General features: G+C 42.5%; 1 protein-coding gene across 1 annotated transcript; it reads left to right on the top strand.

The window, feature by feature from the left end:
• The first annotated feature begins 1,782 nt into the window (after positions 1–1,782).
• Positions 1,783–7,682, top strand: LOC119319169 (G2-specific protein kinase nimA-like). Its single transcript, XM_037593656.1, has 13 exons — positions 1,783–2,046; positions 2,141–2,286; positions 2,379–2,547; positions 2,766–3,033; positions 3,221–3,437; positions 3,526–3,649; positions 3,919–4,071; positions 4,520–5,083; positions 5,199–5,463; positions 5,633–5,858; positions 5,956–6,139; positions 6,206–6,379; positions 6,837–7,682. The coding sequence occupies exons 3-13, from the start codon at positions 2,404–2,406 to the stop codon at positions 6,855–6,857; spliced, it is 2,340 nt and encodes a 779-aa protein (XP_037449553.1). The 5' UTR covers positions 1,783–2,046; positions 2,141–2,286; positions 2,379–2,403; the 3' UTR covers positions 6,858–7,682.
• The last annotated feature ends 8,592 nt before the right edge of the window (positions 7,683–16,274 follow it).

The raw sequence follows: 16,274 nt of genomic DNA, 5'->3' as shown, positions 1-16,274 counted from the left end.
TAAGCTCTAACCATCAGGCCATCACCCCCGTTGGTGTATAGATAGTTCGTTTTTTTTCTTTTATATCCTTGTTCAGTCCGGTTTATCCTTTTTTTTTCCTCTTTTCTCATCCTTTTTTGTTTTCTTTAATGCACAGTTAAAAAAATTCATGAACCTTTTTTGTAAATTGATGAACTTTATAAAATTAGATAAATATTTTTCCAAATTCAATTAACTTTTTTAAAATTCATGAACTATTTTTCAAAATCTGTAAACTTTTTTGGACTCATAAACCTTTTAAAAATATATAAAGAGTTTTTCAATTTCGTGAACTATTTTTGTATTCACATTTTTTATTTTTCAGTTTTTTTATAGAAAAATTCAATGGTTGACTGGTCAGCTGGTCAACCGGGAAGTACTTAGCACATGTCTTTTTAAAGCCTAAATTTGCTTCATGTTCATTATTTTTTATGTTTGGTTGTACATAAAATGAAGAAAAAATCACACACATGATGTATATGATAAATCCGTTTTCCTTTTAATATATGACAGGATCATTCAACATAATTAAGTTATACTTCCTCCGCCCCATAGTATAAGAGCATTTTTGACACTAGTACTACTGAGCTACCAAGCTAAAATCGAGCAAGTTTGCGTTGGTTCATAACCAGTTCATTTTTTGACCGAGCTATGTTTTTCTTTTTGAATCGATATCCAAGTCAAGCAAAATAAATAAATAAATGAAACGATCTCGAACGGCTCTCTTTTTGAATCGATATCCAAGTCAAGCAAAATAAATAAATAAATGAAACGATCTCGAACGGCTCACAAGGCTCAAGTTTTTCTTGCAGCCCTAATGAAAATCAAAGTGCAGAACACCACCGAATGATGCATCGTATGAGGAAAACGCCGTGCAGTAATTTCGCTAGAATAAAAGAGGAGTGAATTCCACATTTTACCCGCTAGATATGCATTTATGACACTAATTAACCCATTTTACCCGCTAGATATGCATTTATGACACTAATTAACCCATTGAGAGGCAACTTGTCTAGAACACCACTTTTGGAACCCTGCATTTTCGATGCGTGTCCGTTAGGCAAGGTGTAAGGTGACGCCCAGGGTCAAAAACACCTAGGCTCCATTTCCTGCCCATAGCCCGGCCTGAAAGGCGGAAAAAGCCTGAAATAACAAGAAATGTATATTTTATTTAAAATATAGGTATATTATATTATTTTGATATCCCAAATATAATTATTTTAATTAAAAAATAGCATTGGTCATGTGCTTCAGGCTGAGCCAGCGTTTGAACAGGTGTAAGATGGACAAAAGAAGTCTGGACATGATCTTTGATGATGCCATCCGTTCTTTACACATTTTTTGCGAATCATTGACGCAAAATACCGATCCTATCTAACATGATCAAGCAAAAATGCAAGACCAGAGTAAAACCGTGTTAAAAGCCTTCAAAATCTGAGGCCTCTTTTGATCATAGGATAGGATTATCATAGGAATAAGAATCTTGTAGGAAATGAGATGACATGTATCTCAAATGCTATGAGTAGGAATAGGAAACAAGATGTCATTTGGTTGACACCAAAGGAATTTTTCCATTGAGTCTAGGCTCTTTTTTTTTCCCTATGAAATGTGGAGGATAGGAACCAATCCTATGTAGAAATAGAAATCCATCCCTATGAACCAAAAAGCTCTAAAGAAAAAAATCCTAAATGTGGTAACTCACTCCTATGACAATGGTCGTTGACTGAGAAACCGTGTGTCAGCCAGGTCAAGCTCTGCAAGCAAGAGAAAAAGAGGCGTCGCTCCCTTCAGATCCAGGCATTGACCCAAGCCGCCGCCCGCCTACACGACTGCCGGCCCTGCACCGGCTCCCCTTCCTTTCCCTTGCTCCCTCGTCACCATCCCTCCGTCCTCGCCCTCGCTCGGACGGCAGGGCACCGCCGAACCTCTGCTGCGCGAACGCCGAGCGCCGAGCAGTCTTGCCGTCTTGTCCGTTGCCGCCGGCGAGCGGTGACGTTCTCAAGACCTGAACCGGCCTGATCCATCGAGGTAACTATCGTACTGACTAGTGGTAATTTTGGTTGTAGAAAATTGCAACTCTTTCAGACTTTCAGTGCTAACTCAGTGTTCCGTCTTGAGACAGAGCTACTAGCCTGCAGTTGCAGCCTTAACTCGTAAGCACAATCTTTGCATCTTGTATAATGTGCTAAAATCGCTTCGAGCAGTTCCAGATCCAGTTTGCGCTTCCTAGACTACATTCGTACTCGTACAGGGCCTGACCCCCAGCAGGTACGCATCTCCTTGCTACATTTGCTATGTATTTCATTCTGCAAGCCCCTCTGTCTCAACTCTCAAGCAAACTAATTTTTTCCATGCTCTAGATCTGAATAGCACCGTGTACCTAGAATGGAGGGGGAAAGTCTACTGGAGCGTATAGTTAACGGAGACGAGAACCCGAGGGATCTGCCATTAGCACTGTTACGGCGCATCACGGATGATTTCTCTGCAGAGAGAAAAATTGGCCAGGGTGGATTTGGAGAGGTTTACAAGGTAATCCTACCATTTAGAAATTGTATAAAGATCTCGACTCCAGTAGTATGTCATTAGTTTGATTGAAAAGTACCACTTATTCATCTTGTTTTGTACAATAGGAAACTCTCCTACTGTGTTTCCGTTCAAAAAAATACCACCAATAAAAGCAGAACTTGGCCACTCTGTTTTGATATTGTAGTTTTAGTGCTGAGCATCATTTATACGCTGACCAACAGGGTTTACTCCCAAACGGGATTAATGTTGCTGTCAAGAGGATGCATGTGGATGCACACACAGTTGATGACAGGCTATTTCGCCGTGAGATCATTAGCCTGATGACCATCAATCATCAAAATGTAGTCCGGTTTCTTGGCTTCTGTTCTAATACACATTATATGACAATAAAAGAGGCTGGTTCAGGAGAAATTATCTTTGTCAACGTGAGAGAAAGATTGCTCTGTTTGGAGTACATCAGCAATGGAAGCCTTGATAAGCATATTACTGGTACCATCCTTTTGCATTTGATGCAGCCGTTCTCTTATTTCTTTACCTTATTGCCTTGACTAGTGCTCAATTTTCAAGTCAGGATCAATAGTTAGTGACAGACTTTAATTAAAAGCATTCAATCATTCCTTGATATTGTCATTTAACATAACCCCTTGCTTTATTTTATGCCTATATTCTTCTACAGACGAATTAAGGGGACTTGAATGGGAAACACGTTATAAGATAATCACCGGAATTTGTAAGGGTCTGTGTTATCTTCACGAGGAAAAGAATATTTCTCATATGGATTTTAAACCGGCAAATATATTACTAGATGATCATATGGTCCCCAAAATTACGGATTTTGGTTTGACAAGACCAAATGAAAACTCAACTACTATGGGTCAACATTTTGGAACACGGTAAGCTATGCATCAGAAGAACCACCAGCTAACTGACATTTTGTCTATCTACAACCCTACATTTATTTTGTTTCGTATTCTTTTGCAGAGGATATCTCGCGCCGGAATACGAGAACACTGGCAAAATTTCAGTCAAGTCTGACATATATAGTTTGGGTGCCATAATTCTTGAATTAGTGACGGGGTGTATGTCCGTCCCTGATAAGAATAATGTAAGGGCGATTTCTCTCACTTTTTAGAATGATGATGATGTTTTGCACAATAGTTTCACACTTTAATATGCATACTACCCTGCTGACTAACACATGTAATTTAAGCACATGTTTCTGGATATATATCCCACATGGGTGGATGTTTTTATTTTCCTGGTGTTGACGTGAACTGATGCGCTACCGTGGATACACACACCATTACATGGACATAGAGTTTGCGCTGTAAGATTATGGGGTTATCACAAATAATTAACATTTGTTAAATGTAGGTACTTCGAAGGTGGAGACACAGGTGGAATAAACCACCAACGTTACTACAATACCAGCAAGTAACTAGATGCCTTGAAATAGCACTACAGTGCAGGCAACAAGAACCAGAACATAGACCATCCATATCGGAAATAGTCAGAAGTCTAAGCCAGGTAAGCTAGCTAGTTCAAGATACATTGTAATCAAAATGTGGAAAGAGATGCATCGATCATCTGGAGTCAAAAGAGAGAATAGTATTATTGAGACCAGAGAGCCAATCAAGTGTGAAACAGTCAGTTATTCAACTGTAAAGCTGTGTTAATTTGGTTCTAGTCTAAAATACATAGGTTAGCTAATCTTAACCCTGCTAGGTTAGCATAGTCCCAAATATTTGTTTGACAACTATTCTAGTTGGCCTGAATTACTGGTTAGTTGGGCTAACAGTAGAAAAAAACCCAAATTTGGGACACTTGGTGTGTTCGGCCAAACTTTATTTTAGATTAAATACATGTAGTTGTTTAGTTTAAATACATGTAGAACTTTTTGCATTCTTACAAATGTACTTATAAAATATGGAGAGTATACATCATCATCTAAACACATATAGCTCTTTCCTCGCAGATAAGCCCTTGTTTCGATGAAGATGACATGCTTGATATTAATCCGCTTGAACTATGGCTTCCTTCTGTGCTTAAGAAGGAGATATCATGCTCAATTGAGCTAACCAATAATACACGTAATTGCATTGCCTTCAACATCCAACTGCCAAGCATACAATACAGCGCACAGCCAGACAAAGGCATTGTGCAACCAGAATCCAAGTATCACGTGCAGATAAAAGTGCAAGCACGAGATGTTCGTGAGCATGACCATGCCGACAAGTTCATCGTGCAGAGCATGAAACTGAGTGAGGGTCTTAGAGATGAGGTTATCACAGAAAACATGTTCCATCAAGAGGCTGGTGAAGTTGTTGATGAGGTGAATTTGATGGTTGTATACGGGCCTATGAATCCCCAAAAATACATGCCAGCTGAGGTGGATAGACCTTATTATGAATTAGAGAAGAAGCTACAGGATTCAGATGGAACACCAATGTCTTTTCCACTAGACTTTTTGAAGGCCATCACATGTAATTTTTCCAGTGAGTCAATCCTTGGTGAAGGTGGTTTTGGAGAAGTATACAAGGTACAATCATATCTTTTAACTCTACGTTTTAAATGTTGGCAAGACTAAATAATAATAATTAATTAATTAAACATACATATGCATACTATGAAGAGAGTTTTAATTTACAACACAGGGAGTTCTTTCAAGTGGGAGCATTGTTGCTGTGAAGAAGCTTTTTGACATACATTTAAAAGAGGATGCATTCCAGAACGAAGTATGTTATCTCATGGGGATTAAGCACCCAAATGTAGTACAGTTACTAGGTTACTGTGCAGAATCAATTTGGGAAACGATGGAGTTCCCAAGTGGTAGTGGGAAGCGTGTTTTCGCTGAAAAACCAAAAAGGTTGATCTGCTTCGAGTATGTATGCAACAAAAGCCTCGACAAACATATTTCTGGTATAGTACGGACACACTATACTTGTACTTTGTTTCTATCTATATGTCTTTCCATATAACAGAGCCCAAACTATGTAGTGTCACTAGCCTAAGGACGTGATTGGTCTCTATCTTTATTGCGCTGGCTTAAGATAGAGATATAATATTTTCTGTTAAACAATTTCGGTAGATGAATCTTCGGGCCTTGACTGGAATACAAGATACGAGATAATCAAGGGGATTTGCAACGGGCTGCATTTCCTTCATGAAGAATGCCGTATGGTTCATCTGGATCTTAAGCCTGAAAATATATTGATGGACTCTACTATGATGCCAAAAATAGCCGATTTTGGTTTGTCGAGGATCTTTGGCGAGCAACAATCACGAATTTTCACTAATAACAAAGAGGGAACACTGTACACCTCTTGCAACTCTTGTTTTATATTTCCCTCTGTTACTTTGCATCTCTTTGTTTATGATTGTAGTGCTTCTTACTTATGTATTATGTTGCAGTGGATATATGGCACCAGAGTACAGAGTCCGAGGTGTAGTATCGTACAAGGCAGACATCTTCAGTTTTGGTGTCATAGTCATAGAGATAATCACAGGTGGTAGGGACTATCCATGGGACTATTCATATTTCCAGCAACATAGTCCCAACCATACTGATCCATCTTTCCAGCAGTTCACGGAGAAAGTAAGATGAATTAATCTAGATTTTGTGCATGTACAATTATTCAAGCTCACTGTTGCAACTTTACAGGTGCTTGAGAGTTGGAAGAACAAATTTGTAACCACACCAAACTATAAACCAGTGGAAAAATATACCAAACAAGTAAGACAATGTGTCACCATAGCCCTAAAATGTGTGGACCCTGGCATGGAGAAAAGACCTAATGCAAAGGATATAATCGAGGAGCTTAAGGCAGTAGACCAGGTATGATGAGCATTATATGATGTCCTAGCATAATACTCCCACCAATCCCAAAATAAGGTGTATAAGTGTTGCCTTAAGTTGATAAAGTTTATAGATAACAATATCGATATCTGCAATCCCAAGTAAATACATTATGGAAATATAATTCAAGATGAATCCATTATTATTTATGTGGTATTGTAGATGTAGATATTATTTTGTACAAAATTGGCCTAATTTAGAAACTTTGACTTATAGCGAAACTTTATGCCTTTTATTTTGGAGATGGGAGTACATGAATAGCTAACACCATAGCAGTATTAGTATATCTACATCAGACTGTCTAATTTTTTTTTTCGAAAAGGGGTTTTACCCCAGCCTCTGCATCAGATAGATGCATACGGCTCATATTATTAAAACGGTAATCCAGCAACAGACTGTCTCATGCATGTTCCTTTTCTTTTACCTTTTAAAAAAGGAGGTCCATGACTGCATATAGCACGCACAGTGCTACCTGACGAAATGGATTGGGAAGATCAGTTGATCGCCCAGTTTTCTTCGAAATCTCAGATTGGCGCCTCTCCGATGTTAGAAGATACAGAAATTTCGTCAGATGTATGCCCAACTTTGTTCTGAACTCTATGGCAACCTTTCGTCATTCCATCCTGAAGAACCAGCGGGTGGTGAAGAGATCAACGTTCAGTAAAAGCGTGTGCTGTCAAACAAATGTCATGAAGCTTTTGAAGGTGCTCTGATGAGGAGATTGGGAGAAGAAGTGAGAAAGGAAGAATTTGCAAACTAGGAAATATTCTTCTAACTGGTGCGAAGACACTTCATCACACTGTTAAGGGATTATTACTGGGGCCTGAAAATAAAGGCTGGACCTGGGTTTGGGCAGGCTGTTGTCGAGCCATACTTGTTGTAGCTGGTCGGTCATCTGTTTGTGTTTGAGTCGATCATGATGGCTCTGCTGGCTGCTTGGAGACCGACGAAGGAAGAAGACCACAAGGAGGAGCCACCGGCCGAGATCCGACTATTTGTTTGTCCTGTGACCGGTCCCTTGTGACCTGGCACTGTAATTTCTGAAGCGATCCATTCAACAGTGATCACAGAGTAGGTCAGGTGGCATTTTGCCGTCTCTTTGTCAACATAACTGTTTGTTGGGTGGTCGTTTTTGGTTCTGTCAGCAGAGTCTATCTGCTGCTGTATGCAAGCAATTACATCATTGCAGACGACAGTTTCCATCTTAGAGTATGGCGCCGAACTTTGTTTTCCGCCAGTGACAAGGTTGTTGGGCACTACTGGATTAGGATGTTATGTGTAATTAGATCAAGTGCTCCTCTCCTCGAAAACTGTAGATATTACAGAACTCAGAGTGTTTGATTAGACCCTTACAAATTAACCAAACGGAAATAAAATGAAGATACAAAAATGCCTTCTTAACATCATCCACTAGACTAGGCCGGCTTCCTTACTTGCGTACAGCAATAGTATTAATTACTTGCCGAACTGAAGACACACAAATCATCTCCAGCTTGGTTTCCCAACAATTGCAAGCAACTTCAACTGCCATGTTTCTGACCAAGTCCCTTCGGTTTCAACAAAAATAGCTAACGAAAAGGCACGGATGCTGGAAGCTTCAAGTAGCATGCAATATAAGAAAAGAGCTTGTCATAGCTATGCTCATGATCTTGTTCAATGTCATTGAGCTCATGAAGTTTCCCAGTGCTGATGGCGTATGAACGAAGCTTGTTTTCCTGGTCAAAGAGGAACATGACGTCACTCTCCAAGTCGAGAGTGGCAATCTTGTAAGCACAATTCTGACACTATTGAGTGGAGTCATGGTGAGCAAGGTCATCTCTTTCAAACACATCTCTCATACCAAGACGATGCTTCATAGTCCACTTGTAAGGCCCAAAAACATCAAGACTCCAGATACGGATCGCACTCTCATCCACCTACGGCAATGCAAAGTGCAAGGACCCTAGAGAGTGTCCAAAGAAACCTGGAGCGTACATACCAGCGGAAAGGCCATTCAGAGACTCAACAGAAGGTTGTTTGGCAACTTGATAGTTCGACGATTAGGCGGTATGCAGGAACTCATTGCCTCAAAGCCATTCAACACCAAGATCCTCCACCTTGAATTCCTCCGCGGACTAAATAGATAGAGTGAACCATCTATGAACAAGTGCGGATATCCAATAACAGTGGGCATCCCAGAATTCCACCATGCATCATACATTTTCGATAAAGGGCTTTTCATTGAATTGAACTATCGAGTTGATACAACCGCATCAAAGATAACCCGGCCTCTGCATATCTAGATGCACACAGCCAAAGTACCAGATCCCAAAAAACAAAACAAAAAGGCGGAACGCCAGCTGTAGCGAAAAAAGATAAAAGAGGCCTAAGGTGATGCCGGGCCTATCCGAAGGTCACACCGCCATCCATGGGGGTAGAAAATGTCCCTGGCCGAGCACTCCAACCGGGTAGAAGCCATCATAAAAAAGTCTCTGTCCTCCGGCCTCTGCAGGATAGACCACGTACGGAGCCATCGCGAGCATATATGAATTACCTGCATAGGAGATGAAACACTTTTATGATTAAAAACAATATCATTCCTGGTTAGCCACAACGCCCAACATAAGGCAGCCGCCCCCGCAAGAATGTGCTTAGAAAATTGTTTATCTATTCCCCTCGGCCAATTCCCGAACATATTCCGTACGCTGCGTGGAGGGTATAGATTCGAAGCAATTTGGACCATTGCCCATACCGATCTAGCGAATTTGCAATCAAAAAATAGGTGTTTAATGGATTCATTATGATTGCAAAAAACACATTTTTTGCTGCCTTGCCAGCTTCGTCGAGCTAAATTATCCCTAGTTAAGATAACACCTTTGTTGAGAAACCAAAGGAAAATCTTCACTCTTAGAGGAATCTTAAGCTTCCACAATTTTCTATTATCAGATGGAACCTCGTTATGAACCAGTGCATCGTACATGGATTTAACCGAAAATCTTCCGTTCAGATGCAGGTTCCATTTAAAGATGTCCGATTCAGCCGACAGTTGGACAGCTTCCAAACGAGTCAGCAGATCGTTCCATGCATTCAAACGAGGTCCAGAAATCGTTCTGCGAAAAGAAATATCCGGATTTACTTGTCCCAATACCTGCTTAATCGTGACAAACTTATGTCTAACTATTCGATATAAGCTTGGGTATTGCACATTTAGAGGAGTAGTCCCTAGCCAGGTGTCTTCCCAGAATCGAATCTGGGAGCCATCCCTGACCGAGAAGGTGCCAAATTGGAAGAAGAATTCCTTAGCTTTCATAACCCCACTCCAAAAATGAGAGTCACCTGGTTTCCAGTAAACCTGGGAAATTGCTTTGGACCCAACGTATTTATTACGAATGATCTCCTGCCAAACACCATCCTCAGTGAGTAATCTGTATACCCATTTGCTGAGCAATGAAATGTTTTTGATCTCAAGATCCTGGATTCCGAGTCCCCCTTGACTTTTGGGCCGACATATAATATTCCACCTAGCCAAGCGATATTTCTTTTTTTCATTTTCACTCTGCCAAAAAAACCTTGATCTAAAATAATCAAGGCGTTGGAGAACACCTTTTGGCAGATGAAAAAAAGATAGCATATAAAGAACCATGTTGGTAAGTACCGAGTTGATAAGAACTAGTCGGCCCCCATAGGACAGGAGTTTGGCCTTCCATCTCGCCAACCGTTTCTCCAGTCTTTCTTCAACATGTTTCCATTCAGCGATTGTCAAACGCCGATAATGAATAGGAATACCTAGATATCTAATCGGAAATTGGCCTAAATTGTTGGGGAACGTTGCAGAAAACAAAAATTTTCCTACTCGTTTCACCAAGATCATCTAGGAGTTCATCTAGCAACGAGTCATTGGATGCATCTACATACCTTTGTAGATCGCGAGCGGAAGCGTTCAAAAGAACGGTGATGATGTAGTCGTACTCGACGTGATCCAAATCACCGATGACCAGCGCCGAATGGACGGCACCTCCGCGTTCAACACACGTACGGGACGGGAGACGTCTCCTCCTTCTTGATCCAGCAAGGGGGAAGGAGAGGTTGATGAAGATCCAGCAGCACGACGGCGTGGTGGTGGATGCAGGGCGTCACAGCAGCAGGGCTTCGCCGAGACTACGAGGGAGAGACGTAACGGGGGGAGGTGGAGGCGCCAGGGGCTGGTTTGTTCAGGTATGAAGTCCCTCCTCTCCCCCCACTATATATAGGGGTGCCAAGGGGGGGGGGGCGCCGGCCCTAGTAGATGAGATCTACTAGGGGGGCGGTGGCCAAGGGGAGGTTTCCCTCCCCCCCAAGGCACCTAGGGGTGCCTTCCACCACATGGACTCTTCCATGGTGGAAACCCTAGGCGCATGGGCCTATAGGGGCTGGTGCCCTTGGCCCATCTAGGCCAAGGCGCACCCCCTACAGCCCATGTGGCCCCCCGGGACAGGTGGCCCCACCCGGTGGACCCCCGGGACCCTTCCGGTGGTCCGGTACAATACCGATAACCCCGAAACTTGTCCCGATGCCCGAAATAGCACTTCCTATATATAATTCTTTACCTCCGGACCATTCCGGAACTCCTCGTGACGTCCGGGATCTCATCCGGGACTCCGAACAACATTCAGGTTTCTGCATATACATATCTTCATAACCCTAGCGTCACCGAATCTTAAGTGTGTAGACCCTACGGGTTCGGGAGACAAGTAGACATGACCGAGACGACTCTCCGGTCAATAACCAACAGCGGGATCTGGATACCCATGTTGGCTCCCACATGCTCCACGATGATCTCATCGGATGAACCACGATGTCGAGGATTTAATCAATCCCGTACGCTATTCCCTTTGTCTATCGATATGTTACTTGCCCGAGATTCGATCGTCGGTATCCCAATACCTCGTTCAATCTCGTTACCGGCAAGTCACTTTACTCGTACCGTAATGCATGATCCCGTGACCAGACACTTGGTCACTCTGAGCTCATTATGATGATGCATTACCGAGTGGGCCCAGTGATACCTCTCCGTCATACGGAGTGACAAATCCCAGTCTTGATCCATGTCACCCAACAGACACTTTCGGAGATACCCGTAGTCTACCTTTATAGTCACCCAGTTACGTTGTGACGTTTGGCATACCCAAAGCACTCCTACGGTATCCGGGAGTTACACGATCTCATGGTCTAAGGAAAAGATACTTGACATTGGAAAACTCTAGCAAACGAACTATACGATCTTGTGCTATGTTTAGGATTGGGTCTTGTCCATCACGTCATTCTCCTAATGATGTGATCTCGTTATCAATGACATCCAGTGTCCATAGTCAGGAAACCATGACTATCTGTTGATCAACGAGCTAGTCAACTAGAGGCTCACTAGGGACATGTCGGTGTCTGTTATTCACACATGTATTACGATTTCCGGATAACACAATTATAGCATGAATAAAGACAATTATCATGAACAAGGAAATATAATAATAATGCTTTTATTATTGCCTCTAGGGCATATTTCCAACAGTCTCCCACTTGCACTAGAGTCAATAATCTAGTTACATTGTGATGAATCGAACACCCATGGAATTCTGGTGTTGATCATGTTTTGCTCTAGGGAGAGGTTTAGTCAACGGATCTGCTACATTCAGGTCCGTATGTACTTTACAAATCTCTATGTCTCCATCTTGAACATTTTCATGAATGGAGTTGAAGCGACGCTTGATGTGCCTTGTCTTCTTGTGAAACCTGGGCTCCTTGGCAAGTGCAATAGCGCCAGTGTTGTCACAGAAGAGCTTGATCGGCCCCGACGCATTGGGTATGACTCCTAGGTCGGTGATGAACTCCTTCACCCATATTGCTTCATGTGCTGCCTCCGAGGCTGCCATGTACTCCGCTTCACATGTAGATCCCGCCACGACGCTTTGCTTGCAACTGCACCAGCTTACTGCCCCACCATTCAAAATATACACGTATCCGGTTTGTGACTTAGAGTCATCCAGATCTGTGTCGAAGCTAGCGTCAACGTAACCCTTTACGACGAGCTCTTCGTCACCTCCATAAACGAGAAACATTTCCTTAGTCCTTTTCAGGTACTTCAGGATATTCTTGACCGCTGTCCAGTGTTCCTTGCCGGGATTACTTTGGTACCTTCCTACCAAACTGACGGCAAGGTTAACATCAGGTCTGGTACACAGTATGGCATACATAATAGAACCTATGGCTGAGGCATAGGGGATGACGCTCATCTCTTCTATATCTTCTGCCGTGGTCGGACATTGAGCTGAGCTCAATTTCACACCTTGTAACACAGGCAAGAACCCCTTCTTGGATTGATCCATATTGAACTTCTTCAATATCTTATCAAGGTATGTGCTTTGTGAAAGACCTATGAGGCGTCTTGATCTATCTCTATAGATTTTGATGCCTAATATATAAGCAGCTTCTCCAAGGTCCTTCATTGAAAAACTTTTATTCAAGTAGGCCTTGATGCTGTCCAAGAGTTCTATATCATTTCCCATCAAAAGTATGTCATCTACATATAATATGAGAAATGCTACAGAGCTCCCACTCACTTTCTTGTAAACGCAGGCTTCTCCATAAGTCTGTGTAAACCCAAACGCTTTGATCATCTTATCAAAGCGAATGTTCCAACTCCGAGATGCTTGCACCAGCCCATAAATCAAGCGTTGGAGCTTGCACACTTTGTCAACATTCTTAGGATTGACAAAACCTTCCGGCTGTATCATATACAATTCTTCCTTAAGGAAACCATTAAGGAATGTCGTTTTGACGTCCATTTGCCATATTTCGTAATCATAGAATGCGGCAATTGCTAACATGATTCGGACGGACTTCAGCTTCGCTACCGGCGAGAAAGTCTCATCGTAGTCAACCCCTTGAACTTGTCGATAACCCTTAGCGACAAGCCGAGCTTTATAGATGGTCACATTACCATCCGCGTCTGTCTTCTTCTTAAAGATCCATTTATTTTCTATGGCTCGCCGCTCAACGGGCAAGTCAGTCAAAGTCCATACTTTGTTTTCATACATGGATCCTATCTCGGATTTCATGGCTTCCAGCCATTTGTCGGAATCCGGGCCCGCCATCGCTTCTTCATAGTTCGAAGGTTCACCGTTGTCTAACAACATGATTTCCAAGACAGGGTTGCCGTACCACTCTGGTGCGGAACGTGTCCTTGTGGACCTTCGAATTTCAGTAGGGGCTTGATCAGAAGTATCTTGATCATTATCATTAACTTCCTCTTTAGTCGGTGCAGGCACCTCAGGAACATTTTCTTGAGTTGCGCCATTTTCCGGTTCAAGAGGTAATACTTCATCAAGCTCTACTTTCCTCCCACTTACTTCTTTCGAGAGAAACTCTTTCTCCAGAAAGGACCCATTCTTGGCAACAAAGATCTTGCCTTCGGATCTGAGGTAGAAGGTGTACCCAATTGTTTCTTTTGGGTATCCTATGAAGACGCATTTTTCCGATTTGGGTTCGAGCTTTTCAGGTTGAAGTTTCTTGACATAAGCATCGCATCCCCAAACTTTTAGAAACGACAGCTTAGGTTTCTTCCCAAACCATAATTCATACGGTGTCGTCTCAACGGATTTCGACGGAGCCCTATTTAAAGTGAATGCGGCAGTCTTTAAAGCATAGCCCCAAAAAGAAAGCGGTAAATCGGTAAGAGACATCATAGATCGCACCATATCTAACAGAGTGCGATTACGACGTTCGGACACACCATTACGCTGAGGTGTTCCAGGCGGCGTGAGTTGTGAAACTATTCCACATTTTCTTAAGTGTGCCCCAAACTCGTGACTCAAGTATTCTCCTCCACGATCTGATCGTAGAAACTTGATTTTCCTGTCACGTTGATTTTCAACCTCACTCTGAAATTCCTTGAACTTTTCAAAGGTTTCAGACTTGTGTTTCATTAAGTAGATATACCCATACCTACTTAAATCATCAGTGAGGGTGAGAACATAACGATAGCCTCCGCGAGCCTCAACACTCATTGGACCGCACACATCAGTATGTATGATTTCCAATAAGTCGGTTGCTCGCTCCATTGTTCCTGAGAACGGAGTCTTGGTCATTTTACCCATAAGGCATGGTTTGCATGTGTCAAATGATTCATAATCAAGAGACTCTAAAAGTCCATCAGCATGGAGCTTCTTCATGCGTTTGACACCTATGTGACCAAGGCGGCAGTGCCACAGGTATGTGGGACTATCATTATCAACCTTACTTCTTTTGGTACTCACATTATGAACATGTGTAGCATCACGTTCGAGATTCATAAAGAATAAACCATTCACCATAGGAGCATGACCATAAAACATATCTCTCATAAAAATGGAACAACCATTATTCTCAGATTTAAAAGAGTAGCCATCTCGAATTAAACGAGATCCTGATACAATGTTCATGCTCAAAGCTGGCGCTAAATAACAATTATTAAGGTTTAAAACTAATCCCGAAGGGAGATGCAGAGGTAGCGTGCCGACAGCGATTACATTAACCTTGGAACCATTCCCGACGCGCATCGTCACCTCGTCCTTTGCCAGTTTCCGCTTATTCCGCAGCCCCTGCTTTGAGTTACAAATGTGAGCAACTGCACCGGTATCAAATACCCAGGAGCTACTACGGGCACTAGTAAGGTACACATCAATTACATGTATATCACATATACCTTTTGTTTTGCCGGCCTTCTTATCCGCTAAGTATTTAGGGCAGTTCCGCTTCCAGTGACCGCTTCCCTTGCAATAAAAGCACTCAGTCTCAGGCTTGGGTCCATTCTTTGGCTTCTTCCCGGCAGCTTGCTTGCCGGGCGCGGCAACCTCCTTGCTGTCCTTCTTGAAGTTCTTTTTACCCTTGCCTTTCTTGAACTTAGTGGTTTTATTGACCATCAACACTTGATGTTCCTTTCTGACTTCTACCTCTGCTGATTTCAGCATAGCAAATACTTCAGGAATGGTCTTTTCCATCCCCTGCATATTGAAGTTCATCACAAAGCTCTTGTAGCTTGGTGGAAGCGACTGGAGGATTCTGTCAATGACCGCATCATCCGGGAGATTAACTCCCAGCTGAGTCAAGCGGTTATGCAACCCAGACATAGTGAGTATGTGCTCACTGACAGAACTGTTTTCCTCCATCTTACAGCTGAAGAATTTGTCGGAGACTTCATATCTCTCGACCCGGGCATGAGCTTGGAAAACCATTTTCAGCTCTTTGAACATCTCATATGCTCCATGTCTCTCAGAACGCTTTTGGAGCCCCGGCTCTAGGCTGTAAAGCATGCCGCACTGAACGAGGGAGTAGTCATCGAAACGTGCCTGCCAAGCGTTCATAACATCTTGTTCTGCAGGGAGAACGGGTGCGTCACCAAGCGGTGCTTGTAGGACATAATCTTTCTTGGCAGCTATGAGGATGATCCTCAGGTTCCGGACCCAGTCCGTATAGTTGCTGCCATCGTCTTTCAGCTTGGTTTTCTCTAGGAACGCGTTGAAGTTGAGGACTACGTTGGCCATTTAATCTACAAGACATATTGTAAAATATTTAGACTAAGTTCATGATAATTAAGTTCAACTAATCAAATTATTAATGAATTCCCACTTAGATTAGACATCCCTCCAGTCATCTAAGTATTACATGATCCGAGTTTAACTAGACCGTGTTCGATCATCACGTGAGACGGACTAGTCAACGTCGGTGAACATCTTCATGTTGATCGTATCTTCTATACGACTCATGCTCGACCTTTCGGTCTTCTGTGTTCCGAGGCCATGTCTGTACATGCTAGGCTCGTCAAGTCAACCTAAGTGTTTGCATGTGTAAATCTGTCTTACACCCGTTGTATGTGAACGTCTGA

The sequence above is a fragment of the Triticum dicoccoides genome, chromosome 6A (genome assembly GCF_002162155.2).
Source record: "Triticum dicoccoides isolate Atlit2015 ecotype Zavitan chromosome 6A, WEW_v2.0, whole genome shotgun sequence".
Lineage (NCBI taxonomy): Eukaryota > Viridiplantae > Streptophyta > Magnoliopsida > Poales > Poaceae > Triticum > Triticum dicoccoides.
This window is presented reverse-complemented; position numbering and strand designations above follow the sequence as displayed.